The sequence below is a fragment of the Scleropages formosus genome, chromosome 16, assembly GCF_900964775.1.
Source record: "Scleropages formosus chromosome 16, fSclFor1.1, whole genome shotgun sequence".
Classification (NCBI taxonomy): Eukaryota; Metazoa; Chordata; class Actinopteri; order Osteoglossiformes; family Osteoglossidae; genus Scleropages; species Scleropages formosus.
This window is the reverse complement of record NC_041821.1, coordinates 13032169-13056074: the sequence shown is the minus strand read 5'-3', so window position 1 is coordinate 13056074 and position 23906 is coordinate 13032169. Positions and strand designations below refer to the sequence as shown.

Below are 23906 nucleotides of genomic sequence, written 5' to 3'. Positions count from 1 at the left end.
AGATCCCGCATCCCCCAGCTACGGTACCCTTGGGCCAAGGCACTTACCCTAAATTATTCCAATACAATTACCCAGCTGAATAAGCGGGTAAATAACTGTAACTTGCGCCGTCGAAAAAAAAATCACACACACACACACACACACACACACACACACACACACACACACACATTTTCATAACCGCTTGACCCATACGGGGTTGCGGGGAACCGGAGCCAACCCGGTAACACAGGGCGTAAGGCCGGAGGGGGAGGGGAAACACCCAGGACGGGACACCAGTCCATCGCAAGGCACCCCAAGCGGGACTCGAACCCCAGACCCACCGGAGAGCAGGACTGTGGTCCAACCCACTGCGCCACCGCACCCCCTAAAAAAAAAAAATCAGCTAAATGAATTAACGTAACCGACGACAGAATTATGCTGGGTCCAAAACCGAACTCCTGTTCAATGCCGACCGATGACTGATCCGTGCCAGAAACACGTACGGCGTCCCTCCCGCGTCGCCAGCACTGACCGACACCGCGCAGGAGCCGCGGACTCCGTGGAAGCTCCTGCGGCATTTTGCCGAGTTTCACTGACACCTATCAGCCGGGTACGTTAATACAGTTCGCTCCGCTACAAAGAGACATCTTCGAGAAAGCAGCTAGCGAAAGACGCGCGATAAACCGGAAAACGTCGGTAACGCCGAGCATTCTTCATAAGAGCGTTCCTAATAGGAGGAGCCAGTGTAATAGATCACGGGTTCAGAGTTATTTCTCCCTTGCCCAGTGCGAACGTTTAACAGTGATCTTCAGCTGGAACTGAATGCGGGAATACTTTTTCATAACATACAGAGCATGACTCTGATAAAGTCACATTTTTGACATCTGACTCAGGCCTTGCAAGACACCTACCGGTAAACCCAAATGTCTTTCGTGAACATCCTCAGGGCAGCGCCACGGAGACCTGGCTGCTTTTGGGCGGAACAAAGGCGCGGGAGACCCTTGGAGTACTACCCAACCCCGGTCGGTCTGCCCGCCTCCCGCCACCGGACTGTCGATTTTGACGGGACGCGTGAGAAGCCACGGTCCGGTAGCGATGGGAGGGGTCGCGTGCGCGGCCCGCCGAGAACGCCGTGAAGTCTGACCTTGACTCGCCTTCAAACTCGGACAACTCGGACCCTCCTTTAACTCGCGGCCGCCATCCGGCAAGCGCTACACCAAAACATAAGGGTAGTCTTACACCAACCCGTTTCCTAGACAACGATCCCAGAAGACCTCTGAGCCGTGCCAAAACCGGGGACTTTATGTTTGCGGATGCAACATGAAAAGATGTATTCCACAGTACGGCAGGGGTGAAAAATGAGAACCTCAACGGAGCGCAACCTTACTCGTCGTTATGTCGTTTATCCTTGTAAGGATAAATACTTACCGCTTCTTAAAGGCATTATTTAGCCTTACGGCCGTATTATCGAACGGCTCGAAAGCAGTCATCGTTTTGCTAAGAGGCGAGATGTTTATGATTTCCTTTCTTTAGGAACAAAAACAAAGTCACCACCGGTGGCTGACGATACACTCGCTGCCTACCATTTCGTTTTTACCTTTGAAAAATAAAGCTTTTGATATCATATCGCTCCCATAGCTGCCATTTGACTCAATTTCCACGCTCCAGCCCCTTTGAACTATGGGTAGCAGCCAGGTCCCCTCACGGCACCGAGGAGAGACCCGGCCCGCTTGATGCCCGCGTGCCGGTTGCTAAGCGACGGCCCACCCCAGCCGCGTTCGTGTCGACATCCCACAAAGAAACGTGATTGTTTTGTTGTTATTTTCACAGTATAAACAGCAGACAAACGCAGATGAAATGCAAGCCTCTAAGGGAGAGTGGGGGGTGCGTGAGAGGCTGGGGGGGGTGCCGGTTAAGATGAGTAGAGAACGAAACAGATGTGAGTCACAAGGATGCTTTCCGCAGCTTCTTCCGAAAACAAAGACGAGTGTCGGCTATAAACTCGAGCACAGGTTAAACTTCGCTCCTCTCTGATCAGCGTGAAGATGCGTTCCGGCGAACCGACGACGCTCACGCGGAAATAAGGCTCCGAGTTGACAGGTCGACGCCACGGAACAGACAGCACGACACTTACAACATTCATATAACCCAGATACTGAAACATAACTGGTTTCTCCAAAGGATTCCTTTCCTTGGCCTACCGCGAGCACCTTACCGCACCCCCGCATCCAAGCAAGCGTCAGAGTTTCGGCAGAAGACTTGATTCAAACTGGAAAACGGAGACAAGTTTGGCATTTAAAAATAAAACGCAGCAGCAGTTCCCTCGTCTCGGACCGCCCGGCTTCTCGCCGTAGCCCCTCGATCCGAGCTACCGCGAGGAGCTGCTTCTTAAATACACTGACAGCACATACAGGACACGATACATTTGTTTTCTCAGCCGATTAATGTTTTACAAAATGAAAACAGTCATGTTTAATTCCTTTTCATCTGCGGTCCTTATAAAGTCTATGCACTTTGCTCTTTGCTATTGGCTAGGGAAGAACTCTTCCATCCAGCCGTCCGTCGACTCCAACTCGGTCCTGTCTGGGAGGTTAAAGGGTCCGCCCGCCGCGGCTTGACTCCCGTAGCCGTACGACAAGTCCTGACCGGCCGCGCGCTGGTACGTCTGCGGCTGGGCGCTCTGGATGTAGGAGCCCCCCGGGCCCGCCATGGGCTGACCGGGCCCCTGGCCGAAGGGGGTCATGCTGGGGACGCTCTGGGCCATGCCGGGCACGCCCATGGGCCGTGGCTGACCGGTCCTTGGCTGGCCCGCCATGTGAGGCATCATCTGCCCGCCCATGGCTGGGTTCATGGCCGCCGGGTTCATGGCCGCCGGGTTCAGGCTTGGGTTCATGGCCGGGTTCATGGCCCTAGGGTCCACCACAGGCTGGCCCACGCCCTGAGGAAAGTGCTGCTTTGCCATTCGAGGCTGACCGGGCTGCATCGGGTAGGCGGGGCTGCTGCCGAAGGCCATCTCCCCACTAGTCCGGCCACTCATGGCCTGGAGATTCTGCTGTTGCTGCGGCGGCGGCGGCGGTTGCTGCTGCTGCGGCCAGCCCTGCGGCCCCTGGGCGCCACCTCCCATCATGCCTTGCAGTCTCTGCGCTTGGGCCTTTGCAATAGGCTGACCCACAGGAGGGCCTTTCATTGACTGCTGGGGCATGGCCGGGTTCATTAGCATGCCCTGTCCATAGCCGCCCACCATGGCGACCCCTTGTCCTGCACCAGGCTGTCTCTGGCCCATACTCATGCCGCTCTGACCCGGGTGCTGCAGCATCTGGTTCATGCTCGAGTTGAGGCCGTACACCCCTTGCTGGCCGCCGGGCTGGCCGCCGTAGGCCAAGCCCATGTCCGGCTGGCCGGCAGACGCCGGCATGGAGGCCGAGTTCTGAACCGGCGCCATCTGGATCATGCCCTGGTTCTGCTGCTGTTGCTGAAGCATTCGAGCGTTTCGGATGTTCTGGAGGGCCTGGTTCCTAGCGGCCATTTCCTGCTGCGTGCCTGTAAAACACAAGCACGGCCTATAAGAGCCGAAATGAAGTACAGTGACCTCCCGGTAGCAAAATGCAGCTGTTGAGTCAGTGCTTTGGGACATTTGTGGCTGAAGTACCCCACTACACCGACGGTGATTTCAATAAAATGTTCACGTAGAGTTATAGCCGAACTATTTTTCATCTGGGTGGGTTCTGGGTGTCGTACCATTTTGTCATACCTTTCAGTAGTCCGCTACCCCTTTACTGTGGCAAAAATCAAAAAAGCGATGTGCTGATGTCCGTCTTTCCGCAGATTTTTTTTCAGACGCAGAAGACACACACACACACGCACGCGCGCATTACTCTTCACAGAAATGTTAATCGATGTCTCCAGTGAAACAGCGGCGAGTTTCTCCTCTCCATTAGCAAAGTAAATCTCTGTTTCTCACTGATCTCAGTTGAGTCGACAGAACACTTGAGATCTGGGTCAGGTTGCCATGGCAACAAGAGGAGACGAGAAATTATGCATTTCAGATGGACACCTCAGTTTCGGTACGGCAGCGTTACCGATAGATTAAATATGACTTAATACAATAGATTGGAGCGGAGTCAAAATAACTCTGGTGGACAGGATTTCAAGAGAAGAGATTTCTCCGTGATTGGGTGTAATATGGTGTGGAAATTTAAAATAATAGTGGATAAAGACAGGCCAGTTTTCCTTATGGAACAGTGTTTGGTAGGAGGTGCTTCAGGTCTCTCTAACAATTTGAATGACAAAGGTTCAAATGATTGTGAGATACACTGAATACGTGCTGGTAGTGAATGTTTAGGGCTTCACTGCATGAAGCTGTGAAACACCGGGCACAAATCAATCCATGTTACTCTTATGAAAAAAGACAAATAAGTTAATGCGATGTATTCTTTTGCAGAATGTGTGAAAAGCCAGCTCACCAAAAAGGGTGTAAGAGAGCGGACAGCAGCACACACACACACACACACACACACACACACTGACTGAAACCGCTCGTCCCAAGCGGGGTCGCGGTGAGCCGGAACCTAACCCGGCAACAGAGGGCGCGGGGCAGGGGACGCACCCAGGACGGGACGCCAGTCCATCGCAAAGCACCCCAAGCGGGACTCGAACCCCAGACCCACCGGAGAGCAGGACCCGGCCAAACCTGCTGCACCATCGCACCCCCCCGACAGCAGGACTGGTTCTGCAAAACTAAAACAAGTCCATGTGGAGTACGAGAAGAAGAAGCGGAAGAGCCTGCACTTGGAGACCTTCGCGTGGCGCAAATCACAAGTATCGCTTGATCGTGCTCCCGGGCAGCCCTGCCTTCCGTATGTGTAACGTCTGGGGAAAAACTAATGGTGCAGGCGAATTTACAGTTTTATGTCTCGATCACGATGCTTTATCACAATCAGGTGGTGCTTGGAGAAAGGATAAAAGCAACAATCGGTTGCTTGGGTGATTGGTTTGATGTTTAGTCGATCGCCGGTCGAGGGATTTTTGGTGCCAAAAATTCATTTCCAGTCACGGGAACGTTTTCAGCAAGCAGGAAGCAAAAGGCGGAAACTGGGCAGAGTGTGTTTATAGAGACTATTAAGTGACCCCAAGTGATGGAAGTTCTGCCTGACCGACGAGTTTGCTGCCGACCTGGACGTGAACCTCTTGACTTCTTTTTAAAACCCAACCTGCGTGCAGCTGATGCCTTTTGTATCACGCATCTTGGGACGCACCCGGACGCATCTTCAGTGACGTAACCGAGGCTCGCCGGGTGTTTCAGCTCACGGGTCAACACCAGACACCCTCTCCCGGGCAACCCGACCAGGGACGATCGGACCCCGGCCTGAATCCGGGGAGCCCTACCTCGAACCCACGGCCCACCTCTCCTGATACGCAAGCTACCGGTACGTAACGACGGCATCCCGAACGTCGTCCCGAAAGCGCGCGTCTAAAGACTCGAGACGAGCAGCCTCGCGCTTTGCGAGCCAGCGCTGCGGGCACGGTATGGGTTCCGGCGGAAGCGAACGTGTACGAAGGCCCGCTCCGCAGGTCTCCCAGCTGCACGACGGCCCCCGTACTGAAGCGATGCACCACCGCCAAGTAAACAGAGGCAAGGGTCTTACATAACCGCCGCCGCCGCTAATTACCCTAATCACGCTAATGTGCACCGCCGTGGCCGTTACCGTGATTGCGAACCTTCTTTGCGAGGCTCCAGCTTTCGATCGCGGTGACTTTAGCTCATTTACGTGACCGGCGATACGGAAAGACAACTCCTCGGTCAGCGAGCCGCTTCGAACGCGTTCTAATGACCGAGGAGAAAGCGAGGCCCCGAAGATCCAAACTCCACCGAGACATTTTACCATTATGGAAATCCCTGGTTCGTAAATACTGTGCAAAAAAATTAGAAATCAGTGCTTTATTGCCGGTATGTTTGACGCTCTGCCATTTCCTTACATTTAAAAATCATCAGTACAACATAGTATCATCTCCAGTTGCTTGTATACAGTAGGGACAAGGAAACGGGGATGATTCAGTAAAATATCCATCCGTATTTAAAGAGAAAGCGTGAAAATGTAATGCTTTGGATGAAAATGTGCGCCGAGCAGCTTGTTGAGTAATGATGTTAAAAAAAAAAAAAAGTCTCCTGAGATGCACAGGGCTTAGAAAAGGGTGCACGTGACCTCTTACCCTGGAACTGGTTGACCTGCTGAACAGGGTAGGCGTTCCTCTGCGGATGAGGCAGCTGGTGTCGGGGGTGCTGCTGCTGCAACTGAGAGGGGTGTGAGGAAACACAGGGTCACGCAACGTAATCAAGGTTCGCGTCTATCCGTTTAGCCGACGGACACGCAGTATTTCGCTACTTACGACGATTTAGCCGTTTATATTTATAGCAGGGTAACGCAGAGCGTGTCGGTTCGGGGCGGGGACCGTGCTCAAGGGTACCGCGGCAGGAGGTGGGATTCGAACCCGGGCCCTCTGAGCTCTAACCGCACGCTGCCCGCTCCACGTAGCCGCGCCGCGAGACCCGCCGACGAAAGCGTACCTGCTCGGCGAGGAGCTGCTGCTGCCGCTGCTCTCGCAGGACTTGCTGCTTCTGCTGCTCCATCAGATGCAGCTGCGCCCTCTTCTCCTGCTCCATCTGCATCATCTGCTTCATCATGGCCGCCTGCTGCGCGTTGCCAAGGTAACCGGGTGCCCCCGCGCCGGCGCCGGGCCCCGGCGCCACGCCGCCCGGGCCGGCCAAAGAGGGCTGGACGCCGCCCGGCTGCCTCGGGACGCCCGCCATACTCTGCTCCTGGGGAAGGGAGGGAAGCTGGAGGTAAAAGCAGGGAACCGAGCAGGGCGCGAACTCGGCTGACGCTCGCAGTAACGCGGTACGAGCCCCTCTGGCTGTCAGACTGGTACTTCTCACCGTGGGCCGCCTTTGAGCATGTACGTCATCTCCTACACCAGTTCAAGGACCGGAGTAAACAAGTGGTTTACCGTTACCATTTACCACCCTGAGCCCGGTCGACAGCAAGCGTGGGCGTTTTAGACAGAACGCTCGGTTCGGAACCCCCGGCGCGTCCCTTCGGGGAGACTGCCGACGGACCACACGTTCGTTCGTTACGCGGGAGGCAGTTTTATCGACTCGGACACCTTCCGCGGAGCCCGGCGAGGCGACGCTCTCTGGGATACACGCCGGGTGCCCCCTGTCATTTTTCAAAGGCTTCCCCTGCATAAATGAAATATGTGTAATTAACATTTAGAGACACTAACGCTCCTCGGTGATCCGGCTCCCCTCGATGCCGCAGCCCCGGTAAAAGGGATCAATCGGCTGCGGAAGAGCCCGGATACGGAATTCCGCGTTCGATGCGAACGAGCTGCGGTTTACGCCTTCCGTTTTGCAGAGCACTACGAAAGGGTCGAACGTTCTGCTTCTTCGGAAACGGAACGAACCGATCAATATGCCGTGCATTCTCGTTACAGCGCGCTAATATAAAAATACTGGGAGGTGCGCCGTTAATACTCGGGTCGCTACGATCAACCGCACGTTCTCGCACAAGACGGCCCATCTAGGAATACGTATAAGAACGCGGGCGCGACACGCAAATACGCATGATCCCTACAAACGGCGCCAACGAAATTTCAAGCTCTTATAATAGCAGGTAAACAAGCTCCCAGATTGTGTCAGCTTTTTGCACGTTCAGATTTCTTAATCCAGACGAGCAAATATTGTTGACTCTTGCAGCAATATTGCTCTGCGTAAGGAGACCGGACGCATATTCCAAGTGTCTTAACTTTCCTTAGGCGTAAATACACAGTGACAGTCATTTAACGACAGACAAACTGCGTCTGCAGCCGGAGAGCCGTCGGCGGGGCTGCTGCCGTACCCCCGAGAAAGGTAATTCGCAGTGCTGCTTCATTAACGGAGTAAACGTGAACCTGCGAGCAGCTTCCACGAACATGTGATGAATTGCACAAGTGTCCAACGCAAGGAGGGATAATCCCCCCCAGCAGGGGACGCTGTACTGCGGCCGGACCGTTGCGTAGCCGTGCCGGACCAGGACGCGCGCCGGGCGCCACCCGATCCCTGTTCCCCGGGCTCATTCCCAGTTCCCGCGCTGCCCCGGGGCGGGCGACCCTCGGGGGCCGCGACGCCGGTCTGCCGGCACTGCGGACGGCGCAGAAAGGAGAGGCCGCTCGATTTATCTCGATGTTCAACAAAGAGCAGCCGCGTAAACCGGGGGCTTCCTCGAGACGGCGCACAATGGTTGCCACGGCAACAGCCGTCCGGCATCGCTGCCCCGGACCTTGCGGGAGGCCCGCTCGGCGCCAAGAGGGGGGGGGGGGGCGAAGGCCGCTTGAGCGTCGCACGCCCGTCTCCAAGGAAAGCCGCTTCAGCTGCTGCAGGAACACGCTCGAGAGCCACCCCCGCTGAAGAGCGGCGCTTGGCGGAAGGCGTCGAACACGCAGCCTGCGCTCCCTCGCTCCTGCCGGCCGGACGGCCCTTTAATTTAAGCCGTTAACAGGCTGCGCCATCACTACGAAGCAGCCAGTTCCCTGGAGGACACACCTATGGCAGCCGTCCACACCAGCGCGCACACACGCACACACACACACGCACACACACACACACACGCTACTCCTGCAGGCGTATGCCAGATGGGGCCATGGATGAACCCTGCTGTCACTGCTAGGCTCACACTGTACATGTCAGGCAGGTCAGGCAGACTGTCGAAGTAGAACAAAAGTCACCGGACGAAGGAAGCACCTGCTCATTTGCATACGGCATAACGCTTACACCCCATACGCCACCCGGCAGCTTCGCCGCCGTCAATCATTGACCGCGATTCCTCGGTCGCGAAAAACGTTTTCAAACACGCGGTAAGGAGCGCGCTGCATTTTAATGCGTTTCTCGGCAACGCGGTGCCGCGAAACCGAAGCGGCGCAAAAGAGGAGGACGAAGAAGGTGGAGCGGATCCGCCGAGCGACACCCGAAGCGACGGACGCTCTCGGCTCGGCCGGAGGGACGGGAACCCGTGCCGGCAGCCTCCCGCCAGAGGGTGGCGACGTTACTCTGCCTCGCCGCCGCTGTACCTGGCCCTTTTCCCCACAGATGGCTTAATCATGACCAATGAAATATATGTCTCCCCTGGTCCCCCCGGATAATGCGTCTGACGCTGGGCTCCCGCGCCGGAGTGTGACAGCGGAGACCGGGTAGCCTGGCAACCGGCGGCGTAATGGCGAGCAGGTGGTGCTCGTCGCGCGTGATGGACGCCGCGCGCCGCCGCCCGAGACAACCCGAAGGGGTCCCGCGGGAGCACGGACCGCCCCCCCCCGCCACCCCCATCCACTCAAAATGAGATTTTGTTCACCGCCATCCATCTTCCGTCTCGAGGGTGGAGCGAAGGCTCTTCGGTCCCCCGACTCGAACGCACAGCTGTCTCCCGCGTGACCCGATCCTGCCCCCCCGGCTGCATATTCTAATCCCACTTAGGCGCTACTGTCGCTTACAGAGGATCATCGCTCCTCCTGTAATACAGCGCCGTGTGCAACTCGGCGGAAGGAAAGAACCTGCGGAAGATCTCCGAAATCCTCCGCGAGTTTCTCCCCCGGCCTGCGAGCGAAAGTCCTGGACGAATAGGGCGTGCAGCCATCCGCCGGACGGTCCCGCGTCGGGGCGACCCCGACGCCACCGCTCCCTGCGGCTCTCGGTGTGAATCGGTGTAAAGACGCGCGCTTCTTACCGCACTGAGCAAAGCCTACGTGCTGAAGGCGATAGGTTTCCGTCATTTGCGCCGCTGTCTTCAGCTCAGGGCTGCACTTTTGGATATACATTTCCGATGCCAGATGAACAAACAAAATGCGATGTTCCAAAATGTTCAGGGTTCTGCAGCCACGGTCCTTATTATATCTATATTGCTAACAATAACAGCAAGCGGTGCCGCGGTTCCGGGGTTCAGGGTTCGGCCCAAATTGGCGTCGCGGGGAACTTTTCCAAGGGTCCCTCCGTGAGCTCGATAAGAGAAGCCGGTCCAAGCTCGGGGTGTGCTGCTTGGCGACGGCGGGACGCAACGCGCAGCGGACGCACGAGGTGGGCAGCGTGTGCGGCGGTGGCCACGGAGACACGCGTCACGCCCAGAGAGTGGCGAGAGCGGGGGCTTCACTAGCGCCGGCGGCAGGGACCGGTATGTAGGCACCACTCCAGGTTAAAGTTCCCACGTGAACTCAGCCGGGCGCTTGGCGAGGCTCCGCCCACAGCAACCTCGACTCCCCTGCCCCCGCCGCGCCTTCCTTCTCCGCGGATCGGCCGAGCCGACGTAAAAAGGCAGGCTGGGCGGGGGGGCGAACCCCGCGACCCCGCAACAACCAACAGCCGCCCCTGAGACGGAGGGGAGCCCCCCCTGGTTCGTCCCAAACCCCTCAGGCGTACAGTGAGAGCAATAAGGCCCCCGCCCAGGTGGGCCTCCTTGCCACACCTGAGCACGATGTACAACAGGTGGCCCGCACCCTCCCCACCCCCATGGCCCAGATCACACGCCGCCGTTTCGTGGCGTCTTCTGAAAATTACGCAACACCAGAACACACGATAACCCCGAACAGATGGTGCCACCGGGCTTTCGTGGAATTAGGAGCCGTCCCGACACCGGTGGGCTAAAGAAGACATCCAGGGCCTCTCGCGGGCTTAGCGTAATCCGCATCAACGCGAGGAGCGGGGAGGACTGCGGGTGACTGCGGATCACCGAGCTCCTGGGGCATAACCCGACGGGGGCGCTACGCAGCGCTGGGTGTAAAACACGGTAAGACAAAGAACTGGCTTCCATAGGGGGTGGAGGGACTGGATGGAAATGCAGAGCATGCTAATGGTTGTGCTTAAAATTCATGCACCTTGCCAGTGACACACACGCACATACACACACACACACGCACACGCACGCACTCGGTCTCCTGGGAAAACGGCTCTGAACTAATGAAGAAATGAGCTCTCAAATGGGGCTCATTTGATCTGTAAGAGAAAGTGCTGCCGTCTCCTGGAACCTGGAGAGCGTTCTGCTACTGAAGTGTCCCGAGCTGCTGGCAGCGATTTACCCAGAGTGCCGTTGCCCACCGCGGCGAGACCCCTTCATGCGAACGGAGCACGCTGCCTAGGCGCGCTCTCATTAGCGTGCACCACGTTCACCGGTGAGCTCTGTCATTTCTCACGACTGCGGCGCCGAGAGGTCCGACTGCGGGGCTGCACTCCAGCCGTTTCGATTCCGGGGCCCTGCGCGTCGCACGCACGTAAACTGCCTACCCGCATACCGTAACCGGGGGGACTTCAGAGGGACATCCAATCGTGATTTGACTGAAAGAACAGATTTAAGATTTTAAGACGTGTGGTGGAAGGAGCAGCCTGTAAAATCCGCAGTCGGAAACTGGGAAAGCACGTTTTCCAGCAGCTCCCCGTCTCCCCGGTTGCGGTCCTGCGCTCTGGCCAAGGCGATGGGGTAATACTAGCATGCGAGGTGGCCACGGGTCCCGCTCTCCTGGTCACTAGCATCATATGTGTTCCATCAGCCAGTGCAGACACCCTCTATTGGAGTGGGAGGCGGGAGGGGCGTACAGATGGGGCAGCAAACTGCCACCCGCCACCACACAGCTGAGTCAACAGCGGCAGACGGCGTCCTGTCAACACGGGGCTTCGTCCTAACCAGCTTTGCGCAACGGGAGGATGGGACGAAGCAGGCCTCCAGCCCATTAGCTTGTCCAAACAATAAAACCCACAGGCGTCCACACGCATCCCTTCCCGCCGGCGTCTCAGCCGGACGGCACGCACGCCCCGCTGACTATACATCAGCCGAAAGCTCGGCTCAGTTCCTCGCGCAGGGCGGCACGGTGGCGCAGCGGGTAGCGCGGGCGTCTCGCAGCGCCCGGCCCGTGTGGTTGCATGTGGATTTGACTCCTGTTCGGTCTGGGTGGAGTTTGCATGGTCCCCCCACTAGTGCTCTCCGCTTTGGGTATAGCCTCCGTACCACTGGGGTCCTACTTTTGGATAAGTGGTTCTGGCAGTGAGTGAGTGACATTTACAACACATTATTATTATTCTTATTATTATTATTATTATTTAAACTACTATCTCCCTCAAAAGTACAAGAGCCATGTCCCTTGTATGACCTTGCATGAGCCTGATGGCTGCAACCCTCAGCCCACCGCTCCATTCTTTCCTTGCCGTCCTGGCAGCGGTCGCTCCCTCTCCGCGCTGCCAAGGCCGGCGACCGCTGGACTCGAGGGGACCGCGGAGCTTTGCAGCCACAGCGATTGTTAAAGTGGGGGCAGGAGGAGCCGGAGCCGGGGTGGCCTGCGCCGGCGCCCACAATGCGGCCCTCTCTCGCCTCCTCCCCACCCGGCGCAGCTCCTTCTAAACAATGGGGGAATTATGGGACGGGCAGATTAGCCATTATTGATCCACAGCTACAACAAAAGGGGGGTAGCGTGTGGAAATGAGAAAAAGGCCCTGAACGACGGGAGCTCCCGTCTTCTCCCTCATCTCCGGCATGTTTATCACAGAAAGGAGGCCTATTTAATGGTATTATTTGATTGCCTTGATGTCAAATGGTTGATTATCCTCCATCAGCGATTATCTCTGGTCACGGCCCTTCCAAGCTGGCGGATCTGAGCAATTTTGATAGTTTAGCGAGAGCATCGTTCCTGTTACATGCCTGTTAGAGGAGCCAATCGCAGCGTCCCTCTGCCGTTCCCTCCCCTTCCCTCTTCCTTTCCCTGCTCGTGACGCATTACGGCTCTTCGACGCACCGATCGCTAAATGTCTCAATTAAAAGCCCTGGTTCGGGGTCAGGACCAGAGGACGGAAGAGCACGGGCGGGGAGCTGCAGGCAAAAGCCTTCTGCAAACCTCACATCCAGCACAGGAGGAAAGCAGGCCTCGGGGTTTGGCGGCGGCAGCAGGCGGCGTAGTGGCTGGAGCCTCTGCCTTTGGACTCGAAGGAGGCAGCTTTGAATCCCACCTCCTGCTGAGGTACCCTTGCTCGAGGTCCCCCTGGGTTTATACGGCAAAAATTCCCCACGTGGCTAAATTCTAATTAGTTGCGCATTATAAGATAGTTCAGAGAAATGCATAAGCATGAATGAAAAAGTGTCATTTGAACAGCAGTCGCCAGGAAATACACTGCAGTACACCACTGTTTTGGGGTAACCATACTACACCAGACAGCGTGACACCTGTAAGCACAAACAGAGACTTGCTTTTATATTTACAACTGTCGGGGATATGAAACTGACTCACTCTGGTGCAACAAATGCTACTCTTGAAGTGTACTTAGTTTTCTACAGCTTCAGTATTATTTACTTTTTATTATATTAAAATGATTTACTTATTCATTCTTCCTCCCTTACATTTTTCACCATATGGCATTCATTTGTATCTTTGTACTGCATTACATTTCAGTTGCTTGCCTTTCCTTATCTTTGGCGCATTCCCTTTCCTTCGCTTGCCATGGGAAGCTCGTCTCTTCAGGAAGCCTCGGATGGTCTGTTTTACAAGCACAAGCAGATAAGGGAATATGGGGGTATATGAGGAACAGTGGGGAGCGACCGCAGGGCAAACATTGGGTTAGATTCTCCAGATGTGCAATAAACCATTTTTTAAGCTTATTTGTGTCTCATTAGCGAGACTCCGAAGAACCTTGAATTGAGCGAAAGCGATCAATCCCGACACTTCCCAACGCAAAGCCAACGCAACCTGCCCGACTTAAGAAAAACATTCTTTCGCGGAGATGTCGTAGGTCTGCGTTTTCAAGATTTTCTTCAAAAACCTCCCTAGAAATTGAACCGACGTATTCGAGAGCTGCAGAAGTAGTCTTCAGGAAACATCGCCGTTGATACGGGATACAACAATGCGCACATATGTCTCTACTGTTGTAATAACTGTTGCACTTTGGTTCTGAGAAGCTGTACTAAATCCAAGTACATGCTCTATTTAACAAGCGCGGCGCAAAGCATCCTGGGACGCTTCCGTAGACGACGGCAGGTGGCGCGGCCCTCCGCGTCGATGAGTTTACGAGTCGGCCTCCCGTCCCAAGTGAATAGTGTTGACAGTCGAGGCTAGGAAAACAATCTGCCACAAGAAACGGAATGACGGGGAATGTGTAATCCTTTCATGTTGTCAAAGATTTTTATGTTGGCCACAATAGGCTTCGGAGCGTCAAATTATTTGATCAGAGGCAAAGCGAGAAAAAAAAAAAAAAAAAGCAGTAGTTAATGCATCAGGGAGGCAAAATGATACAAACTTCGCAAAAAAATGCGTAATTATGTCACACGGATCGCTCCTTAGCCAGAAAGCACGGATACGGCTATCTATCGGCATCGAAAAAGCTAATAGCGGTTTCCGAAATAGAAAATGGAAAAGCCATTTAACCAAGTGCGCGTATTACGGGCCTAATGGCTGAACTCCAAATGTTCGGGAAAAGGGGGAAACGCGGGCTTCTCTCGATTTCCCTCTCTCTCTCGCACGCCGGATCTGTCTCCAAGGGGAAACGCACGCTTTCAATCACTCGACCGCCGCAACAAGAGCGGTAAACAAACAAAATTCGCCATTATTTTGGGCTCTGCCGAGGAAAGAGTCCAACGTAAATAGGAGACGGAGATCAGCGCTCGGCGCTCACGGCGCGAGCTCTGCCTTGCGAAAGGTCCCATCGGTCTCTGCTACTTTCCAGCGTCCCTCTCAAACCCCAGGTAGGGTGTATCACGCGGACTAAAACGTCCACTTCAAAAGCCACTCACGGGCTGGTGGTGGTCATTCGACAATTTTGGTAATTCAGCAATATTTCTTCCTAAAAGCAGCCATTATTCCCCTCGCCGCTGAGCTAATCAAAGGGTGACGGGGCACCCGTCATGCGATGGGACCGCGCTTTTCTCTGCGTCCGCACCGCACGCTAGCTCCGCTTCGGGAAAACTTCGCTTTTCACAGTGAAGTTCCACCACAGGTCTAGCACCCCCGCAGGCTTGGAAGAGGTATTGCGTAGGACAACAAGCAGGATGAAACGGTCGACATTTACACTGATTCGTTTAGCTGATGCTTTCCTCCAAAGAGACTTATTTAAGTATGAGAAGTATTGATTATATTTATCCATATATGTATAAATATGTGGGCACATACACTACACACACACACCATCTGAACCGCTTGTCCCATACGGGGTTGCGGGGAGCCGGAGCCTAACCCGGCAACACAGGGAAAAGGGCCGGAGGGGGAGGGGACACACCCAGGACGGGACGCCGGTCCGTCGCAAGGCACCCCAAGCGGGACTAGAACCCCAGACCCACTGGAGAGCAAAACCCGGACCAACCAACCGCGCCACCGCGACCCACCTCACGTACACTATGTACATTCATTTACACAGCTGGGTATTTTTACTGTATCAGTTTAGGGTAAGGAAGTGGTAACTGAACCTGGGTTCTTCAGGTGTTAGGCAGTAGCTGAAAGCACGGCACCACCTACGGCCACAAAACAGCGTGGAAATACAGACAAAGCATTTCTCTGGAACACCGGTGCTAATATTTATTACGGTACACTTCATCCAAGGCAGCGGTGCATCACCCATATTTGACACTGTGTCGTCAACAGTGAGGATTAAAAATTCTCAGGAAAAGGTAAATCAGCAAGATTACTGTGTTCTTGCCTTAACTGCCATTGTTGTGTATTTGCCTGTTCAAAATGAATGAGGTGATGCATTATTAAACCTGCCTGCTTTTCTGCATCCTGCACATTGCACACATCGTTTCAGAGTCGCACGACATGGGACCGCTGTCACGATGGCCTTCTTGCACCTCCACGATGGACGTGGCCGCAGTAACACCTGCGTTCTGGGCGCTAGGGCAGCTGAGAGTCAAGGCAATTTTTTGGAAGCGGCAGCCAATAAAGATGATCGTGATTGTGGGGATGTGACATGACGGAGCTGTTAGGAGATCTGGAGAGAAGTGGATCTGCATGGGATGCATTCCAAGGCCCTTCTTAAATGCCGAAAAGGATCCAGCAATTCTGAGGGCGTGAGGAAGGTCATCCCAACGCATCGGAGACAAAACCGAGAACCATCGCACTTTCAGTTTTGGACCTCCTGTGTGCAGGACCGCCACCTGGCCATAGCTACTAGGGTCAAGTGTCATCTGTTGAAATCCCCATTGGGTGCTGCTTCGGTACCATTAAGGAAAGCTCTTTCCTCCCTTCACACTAATTAAAAACAAACCCCGGTGCTATAAATGAGCCACAGCAAGAAACCGTAAGCGCTGCAGGTCAGCCCGAATGCGGGCGGCCGCCGCGAGGAGGAACGATGATGAGATCTCCAGACGCCGCGAGCCTTTGCAGCCTCGCGGTTCCCTCACCGATGGCCTCGTCCCCTCGTTCCAGGAGCCGGCATCCACCGCAGAGTCTCCCTGCTTCGGTCCTCAGAAATGGGCCTGGAGGATCTGGCGCATTAGAGGCCCGCAGTCCGCTGGGACAGGTGGTGATCTGTGGGGCCTTCCCTCCACCCCTCCAGCTGGAGCGGAGGAGCAGATGGTGGAGAGCTCTCCGGGGTTTCGGCACCAGGCCTGCGTCTGCGGCAGGGTGGCCTCCTCCCGCAGCCGTGCGCGGTGTCTTCTCTTGGCACGGAGTCCAGCTAAAGGGCACGATTAACGCCGCCTTCCCCTTACAGGCCGAGCAACACGAATCCGTCTTCGGCAACGCATTTACGATCATCTCGGTCACGAAGGTCACACGTTCGACGAAGAAACGTTAATTCTGGTTCGGAGACGGTCAGCTGATGCGGTCGCACAAAACTGCGGTCAAAGGAAAACCGGGCAACAAAAGAGGCAATATGAATACCTTCCACGGTCAAGCGATTTGTGCTGCGCGAGAGCTCAGACACAAGATGAATAGTCCACTCTGACAAGTAATATAGATGTGTCCGTGTTCCAGCGCAGCAAGACAAATTACATGCACGAAGGATGTATTTCCAAGTCATCCGCAGCAGGACTAAAGTAAGCGTGACCGAGGCAGGCCGTTCTTGGACCATAACAGAAGAAGTGTTCGAAATAGTCACCGCGCAGATATGTTGGAATGCCACACTGCTAAAAGAGTTCTCATAAACCCATATAAATATCCATTTAAGGCAAGGAGAATGGAGCGGAAAAGGTGCGGCCTCGGTCTACTCGGGCGGCTCTTGACTTTCGAGAATCAAACCCGATTTTCGTTCGGGGAGGGGGGCGGGGGGATGAGACGGACACCACCGCCCGCGAACGAGCGCGATGCCGCGGCGCGCGAGACGTGCCTTCTCCGGATCCGTCGCCGGATCTCCCTCCTGTCGTTCCGGTCCGAACGTGGGAGCCGAAGAGGTTTTCTTCAGCTTCGGAACGATTGCCTTCGCTCCAGCCCTAACATGCTAGCATGTCTCTGTACGACTGGAGGAATCCGCACGCGGGACGGAGCGGAAGCCGGTAGCGCGGCGGTTAGAGCTGCTGTAGTACCCTTGGGCAAGATACTTCCCCTAAATTAGTCCCTTGAAAATTACCCAGGTAAATCAATGTAAGTCCCTTAATATTGTAAGTAACTCTGAAGAGAAGTGTGAGCGAAATGAATAAATGTAAATGAGACAGGGTAATAAGGTTGAGGTCTGGTGGCGAACGGCAATGCCTTTTGTCTAATTGGCCAGGAACGCACACAGAGACATTGAAACACACATGAACACACATGAACACACACACACACACACACACACACACGCTCGTGCCTGATTAAAAAATTAATCAGGGCAAACACCAAGGGACGTAAGGCACATTAACCTACGGCTTCTCCCTATACGAGTCCTGCCCTGACTGCATCGCCCGCTATTAGGGCCGCAGCTCACCAGCGGGTGTGGGGGGACCAGAGGGCACACCTCTTCCCGCCACGTTGCCACGCACGACGCCCGCTCGTGCGCCTATGTGCACACGAGTGCGTACACCTGCACGCGCGGTCTGCTAGGCGCTCCGTCCGGAGACCAATTACTGGGCTTGATTTATGTGCCCGGTCGGCAGGACCTCGACAGGGTCCCAAACTCTTCCTCTTCTCGGACGAGTGGGACTTTTATCAGCTGGCCGTGCGATTAGAGCAGCCCGGGCAGCCCCGGAGATGAGACCCCCGTCCGATAAGGCCCGGCCTCCTCATTTCTACCGAGCGGCCGTTTAACATTTCTAAAGGGGGTGGGGGGTGGGGGGAGGGGCGGCGGTAGGCCAGACAGCTACTCCACTACAGTGCTGGGTGCCACCGCTGCTCAGTCCTCGTTTCGTAAGTTTTTAACGTGCATTCGTACAATTTTCACATCAGTTAGCTCGGTTATGCATTCAAAACCCACCCCCACACCCACTCTTTGTAGGCTCCCCCTTCATCCACGGTCGCATGCTGCGGCAGCGCGCCGCTTTCGGCGCAGGCTACGGGCGCCACGTGCGGCTCGGTAGGACGGGTACCGGCTAGCTGCCGCGGGAGTGGACAGATCTGCACCCCGGGCTACGCGCAGTCAATAGTACCAGATCGCACAAGCGTACGGCCTCACCGCACAAAGCACGCGAAAGCTCCGACCCAATACCCAACCTTTCAAATACGGAAGGGCAAATGCCGCAGCACAAATTCTAATATAATTATTCACACCTCCCCTTTTAAAAATGCCTTCCACACGCATGGTGAGCTACGCAATTTAGTTCTTCCGGGGTTCACGACGCGGCCCGTTATTAATATTAATTATTGTTATCAACTCGTATTTAGCTGACACCATTGTCCAAGGCAACTTGCGATGCAAGGCACATTTTTCTAAGCTGCTTGTAAATACAACAATAAGACGCACGCCTCCCCAATCACACAGTACGAATTTACCTAATTTACCTATTCAGCTGGAACAAGTCTTTGGACCGCGGGAGGAAACCAGAGAACCCAGACGCAACCCACGCAAACAGGGAGAACGCTGAAGCCAAAGTCTCTTGGTGTGTAGGATCCAGTCCCGGAGCGTGATCTCCAGGAAGCCCAGTTCGACCGAAGCCACCGCGACCGGCAGGAGAACCTCACCGAGAGCGATTCCCCCACGGTGAGCAAGAGTGGTGACTGTTAGTTGTTGACGGGAGTTCGGCAGCACCCCGGGGAACGGCGAGAGAAGAATAAAACTAATTACACGGCGATTTTCTAATTACCTGTGACTTTCTAGCGGAATGTGCAAAACGAGGAATTGGCAAAGTGCGACGTACGGAGACGCTGAAGCGGCGCCTATGTAAGGAGGGGAAGAGCGTAGGTAGTGTTGCCGGTGAGGCTGGAGGGGGAGGGTTGGAACTGGTGGCGTGAAATGAGCCGCGTTCCCACTGTCAGGGAGGAGTGTCTCCACGTGGACCGAGAAACATGTCGGCGAATCTACCTGTCAGTGAATCTATTCGTTAACATATTACTTTCTGCATTTTACATTATACAGTGGTTGCTTGCCAACTCAACTGAGAGTTGGTCTGTTGCTCGAAAAGTCTGCCAATCGAACGCGACGGAGCGGCCCGGGGTTCGTCTTCGATTCGATCGGTCCGTTCTCTTCAAATTCTACGTTCGGCTACCCGCCTACAGAGTTGCGGCAAAAGCGGCGGCTTTTCGCTCATTGTCCGTACCTCGAGAATCACGCGTATATCTCTGCATCTCTCCGTCCGCTGGTGAAAGGTACTTTTGTTTACTCCGAGTTGAGCTGTACATTTTTTCCGAGAAAAGCTCCCCACGGTGAGCCGAGATGCCTCTTGCAGGAGCCGGCGCGTTTTGAAACCCCTGCTTGGGTATTTATGGCCCGCTGTAAAAAAGAAAGCACGATAAAGAACTGGGCCCAGAGCTGAATCACGGTAATAAGAAACCTAAGGCAGCACCTACTTTCCACGATTCCCATCGGTCGGCTAATCGGGTAGCGCATTGGCCAGTGATACGAACAGTATTCTAGCTCAATTTAATAAAAAATAAATGTTATATGCGGGGGCGCGGTGGCGCAGTGGGTTGGACCAGATCCTACTCTCCAGTGGGTCTGGGGTTTGAGTCCCGCTTGGGGTGCCTTGCGATGGACCGGCGTCCCGTCCTGGGTGTGTCCCCTCCCCCTCCGGCCTTATGCCCCGTATTGCCGGGTAGGCTCTGGCTGCCGTGACCCTGCTCGGGACAAGCGGTTTCAGACGATGTGTGTGTGCTTCTCAATAAAGTCTGTAACTGTGAAAAGTACGTAAGTTGGGGAGCCAGTGCAATTTCTTCAACAACTGGCTCACAGTATCGATTTCCGTTGCAACGACTTTGGCGGGCTTTGCAAAGTTGAGAGAATCCGATTAAAGGGACATGCGACGCCAGGCAGAGGATAGGGGTTACCGTGCTCGCACCTAACCGCTACAGGGTGTGGGTGAGAAAGAACAGCAGCTCATTGGCAGTCTCCCCCAGCCTCCGAGTCGCACGCAGAGCCACGCGCCTCCAACGCTCCGCTACGGCAAACGGCAGCCACACCGGGGAGATTATAGCGCATTAAGTGGGGTCTCCTTGTAGCAAGCAGTGAACTGGAGGCACAGGTTGCCGAAGAGAGATAATGAAAGAGACAGGTTAAGTCCCTAAACAACTCTGCGATTTAAAGCATTTGAATAGGGTCTGGGGTGGCGGGGGTGCGTGTGCACGGGGAGCCAGCATTAACTGTGGTTAAGAGTACGGACTCCGGGGCAAACTGAGGGTGGTTTAATGAACCATCCGCCGGAGCAGAACCCAACAGGATCACGTAAGAAAGATTTCTTGCATCTCCTCTATCCTTCCCTTCTCGTGCGACTCGCACAAATACATATGTGCTCGGGGAGCGATCCCGCGGTCCGATCCCTGCTGGACGGAAGCCCGCCCGTAAATCAGGGGCGTCCCGGATCCGACCCTCTTGGAATACAGAAACACGAGGAGAGGAAAGACTTGGATGCAGGGCTACGGCGAACTGGACCGAAGGTGACTCGGATGAACAGCGTTACGAAGCAGCTGACCCGCATCTACGGTCGCTAACGGAAGATCCGTATGTGAGGAAGGTGAGGATGAAGATAGGGGCAGCAGGGGGTGCGGTGGCTAGAGGTTCCCCCTTCAACTCCTGGGTTCCTGGGTTTGAAGGCCACCTCTTGCTGCGGTGCCCTTGATCAAATTTTCCGGATGTGACACAGAAAAATCGACCCCGTTGAGAAAATAACCGTAAGTAGCTTAACGCTGCGAGTCGCCTTTTGGAGAAAAGAGTCGGCTAAAGGAAGGAACGCAAACAGATCTGATCCGAGGCGTCCGGATCCAGCTCGAAACCCGACACGCGGAGGGACCGCTTGCAAGAGGGGCGGAGGAGCAGCGCGGAGAGCGCGACTTCCTTTCGCGGAGAGCCCTGGTTTTTAGGGGCTTTCCAAGATCCCTTCTCAGCGGAGCAAGAGCAGAAGCTCTCTAAATAATAGCATCCCATTAGACGGATTTGCTACGGGCAGAGCTGCGGCAGCAACGCGTGCTGCAGACCAACCAAAGAGGGCGAAAAATCAAGGTCCGTTAAAACAAGAAAAGGTTTTCCATCGGCGGACTTTTCTGACGATATCGCGATTTCGGTTTAAGCGGGGAAATATAAATGTTTTCCAAGCAGGGGCCCAGATGGATCAAGCCAGCACTTGAAGAAACCATCTGTTCCATAGAACAGGAGAGGCAGGACTTAATCCACAAAGAGCTGCTCGTTTCCGGAGTACTCCGAGCTCTCCCGAAGCAAACCGCGCAACGAGCAGCTACCGGCAGGCAGAGGAAGAGAGGCCGCGCGCTCAAAAATAGACAGCCCGCATTCGGGGGGCTTTTCACAGAGAAGGCGGAGGTTGGATGCAACATCTGTATCATCTGTGCCTAATGTTCCTATTTTGTACAGTTCTCCCTTTTCCCCCCCGGGAAAGCTGTTGCTGAAGAAGTGCAGGCGGAGCGTGGAGCGCGGAGGGATGGGAAGTTTACCATTTACCTAACGGGCAACGCCGTGCGCCGTCCTCTCCGGGCCGGCATCACCTCATCACAGATGCGCACGGATGCTCTTCCCCAGAACAGTAGAGGAACCCTGCGTATGCAACCGATGAATCGCGTACATTTCAAATGCGCCATCGATACAATCGCGGCGTACGGGGTGACGACAAGTCGACGAGCACGCAAATAATACCGACGCTCATAATAACAAACACGAAATACACGATGAGATAATAATAATAACCCTTTGATCTTAAGTTGCATTACGTGTTTATACTGTGTGTATTTGTATTTTAACAGTTTACCGACTGTCTCTACGTTGCGGCGACCCAGTCCTGTTTGGTTGCTAATTAATAAAGATGAAAAGAAGAGGAGTAATATGCCACAATTCTATTTTTATCGGCAGTAATGAAAACGCGCATATGGATATGATGATGGACATTGCCATCAAGTTTACCCAGAAGCATAACAACCGCTCGTGTGGTTTGTAAGGGAGGAACCGAAGCGGTTTACCGGCGCCTTCTTCTGTGCTTCTCGAGGGTAGAAACGCGGAAGCCCCACGCACCCTGAGCAGAACTCGAACCCCACGCCCACGGAGCAGCTAAGGAACCGCGAGGCACCGGCTTCATCCACTTTGCCACGGCATCCCGATGTATCCAGGCGTACCGTTAATAATAACAGTAATAACAATAATAGTACTATAAAATCCTGAATATGAATCCTAACAACTGAAAAACATGGCTGTGTCATTGCAGCGAGTCTAGAGCCAAAGTCTATCCGCTGCCGTACAAGTGAGTGCTACTAAGCCTCTCTCCAGGGAACGCGAGTGGTCATCTGCTGCAGTCCGGCTCTGGCACCAGATGGAAATGACCATCTCCCTCCAGCAGATGTGACCGTGTAATACGCGGTTAGTAGGGGGCACCGGGGACAACGGAGCGGCGCTGCTTCGGCCAGAGCGCCAGATGCCACCTGGACCGGCCGGACGCAGGGTCGAACCTCCTCTCCTCTGGTGCTCCGCGCTGGCTGGAGTCTAAAGGCCGGTGATGCCGAAGCCAAGGAGAGGCAGGAAACTAAAGACCGGAAGCAGGAAGCAGGAAGCAGCAGCTTTTACTCCACCCAGTTCAATCTGAATTATAACAAACATCCATCCATCCACCCATCCATCCATCCATCCATCCATCCATTCTCACCAGGGGCTCATCAAAAGTGTGGTCACCCAGAGCTAATTCCAGACGCATAGTCGGCAACAAGGGTATACCCTGGGGGGGAGTGTTTTCTCCCCATGCTCTGGAAGGCTTGTGCGGTATGTGCACAATGTGGCCCGCGCACCCGAGCCATCCTCCGGCCCCCACCCCCAGAGAGAGGCCGGCTCGCCCAGCCCGGCGACCTGCACGCGCCTGTCAGACTCTGATTTATTGTCCCTAAATGGACCTATCACCACTCTTCCACAGCACTTTGTCAAGGAAGCCACCAGCCAGTGAGGAATTTCACAGTTTAAAACAGCTTATCGGGAGGAAGTCGCTGTCGTGACTCCATTGCGCAAAAAAAAAAAAAAGAAAAAAACGAATGACTCCAGGCTTGCCTCAGTCACAAGTCCTCCCAGTAGCTGCAACACGGACTTCAGTTCAAGACTGCAACCAGAAAATTGTGCACGTCAGAGAGGTGTCTCGTGACCCAGGCTTTCTGACTGTAGAGCCTATTTATAAGAGGGAGAACGTTTTCTCCGTGCGCTACCGGGGTGCGCGGCAGGATCGGCCAGACTTCGCTCCGAGGACGGGATCCGTCCGCGGGTGACATCGCATGTTAAAAAAATTAAACTCCCCAACCGGCCGGGCCTCAAATTCCCAGGTGCGTCCGAAGACGCGCAAGATCTATTTCCGTCTCATTTGCACGGGGGGGTTTGGCGCGGAAGCTGAGGTCTATATATA

At 54.8% G+C, this 23906-nt stretch overlaps 1 protein-coding gene across 3 annotated transcripts in view; it reads right to left on the bottom strand.

Moving 5' to 3' along the window:
- Positions 1-349: 349 nt before the first annotated feature.
- The window catches only part of LOC108925737 (mastermind-like protein 3), a 120719-nt gene continuing 97162 nt past the window's right edge, over positions 350-23906 (bottom strand). For all 3 annotated transcript variants that reach the window (XM_029258824.1, XM_029258825.1, XM_029258826.1), the window contains exons 3-5: positions 6548-6799; positions 6193-6274; positions 350-3522 (exon numbers count right to left, since the gene is read on the bottom strand). In XM_029258824.1, the coding sequence (XP_029114657.1) occupies positions 2507-3522; positions 6193-6274; positions 6548-6799 (1350 nt within the window). In that variant the 3' untranslated portion in view covers positions 350-2506. The remainder of the gene's footprint in view (positions 3523-6192; positions 6275-6547; positions 6800-23906) is intronic.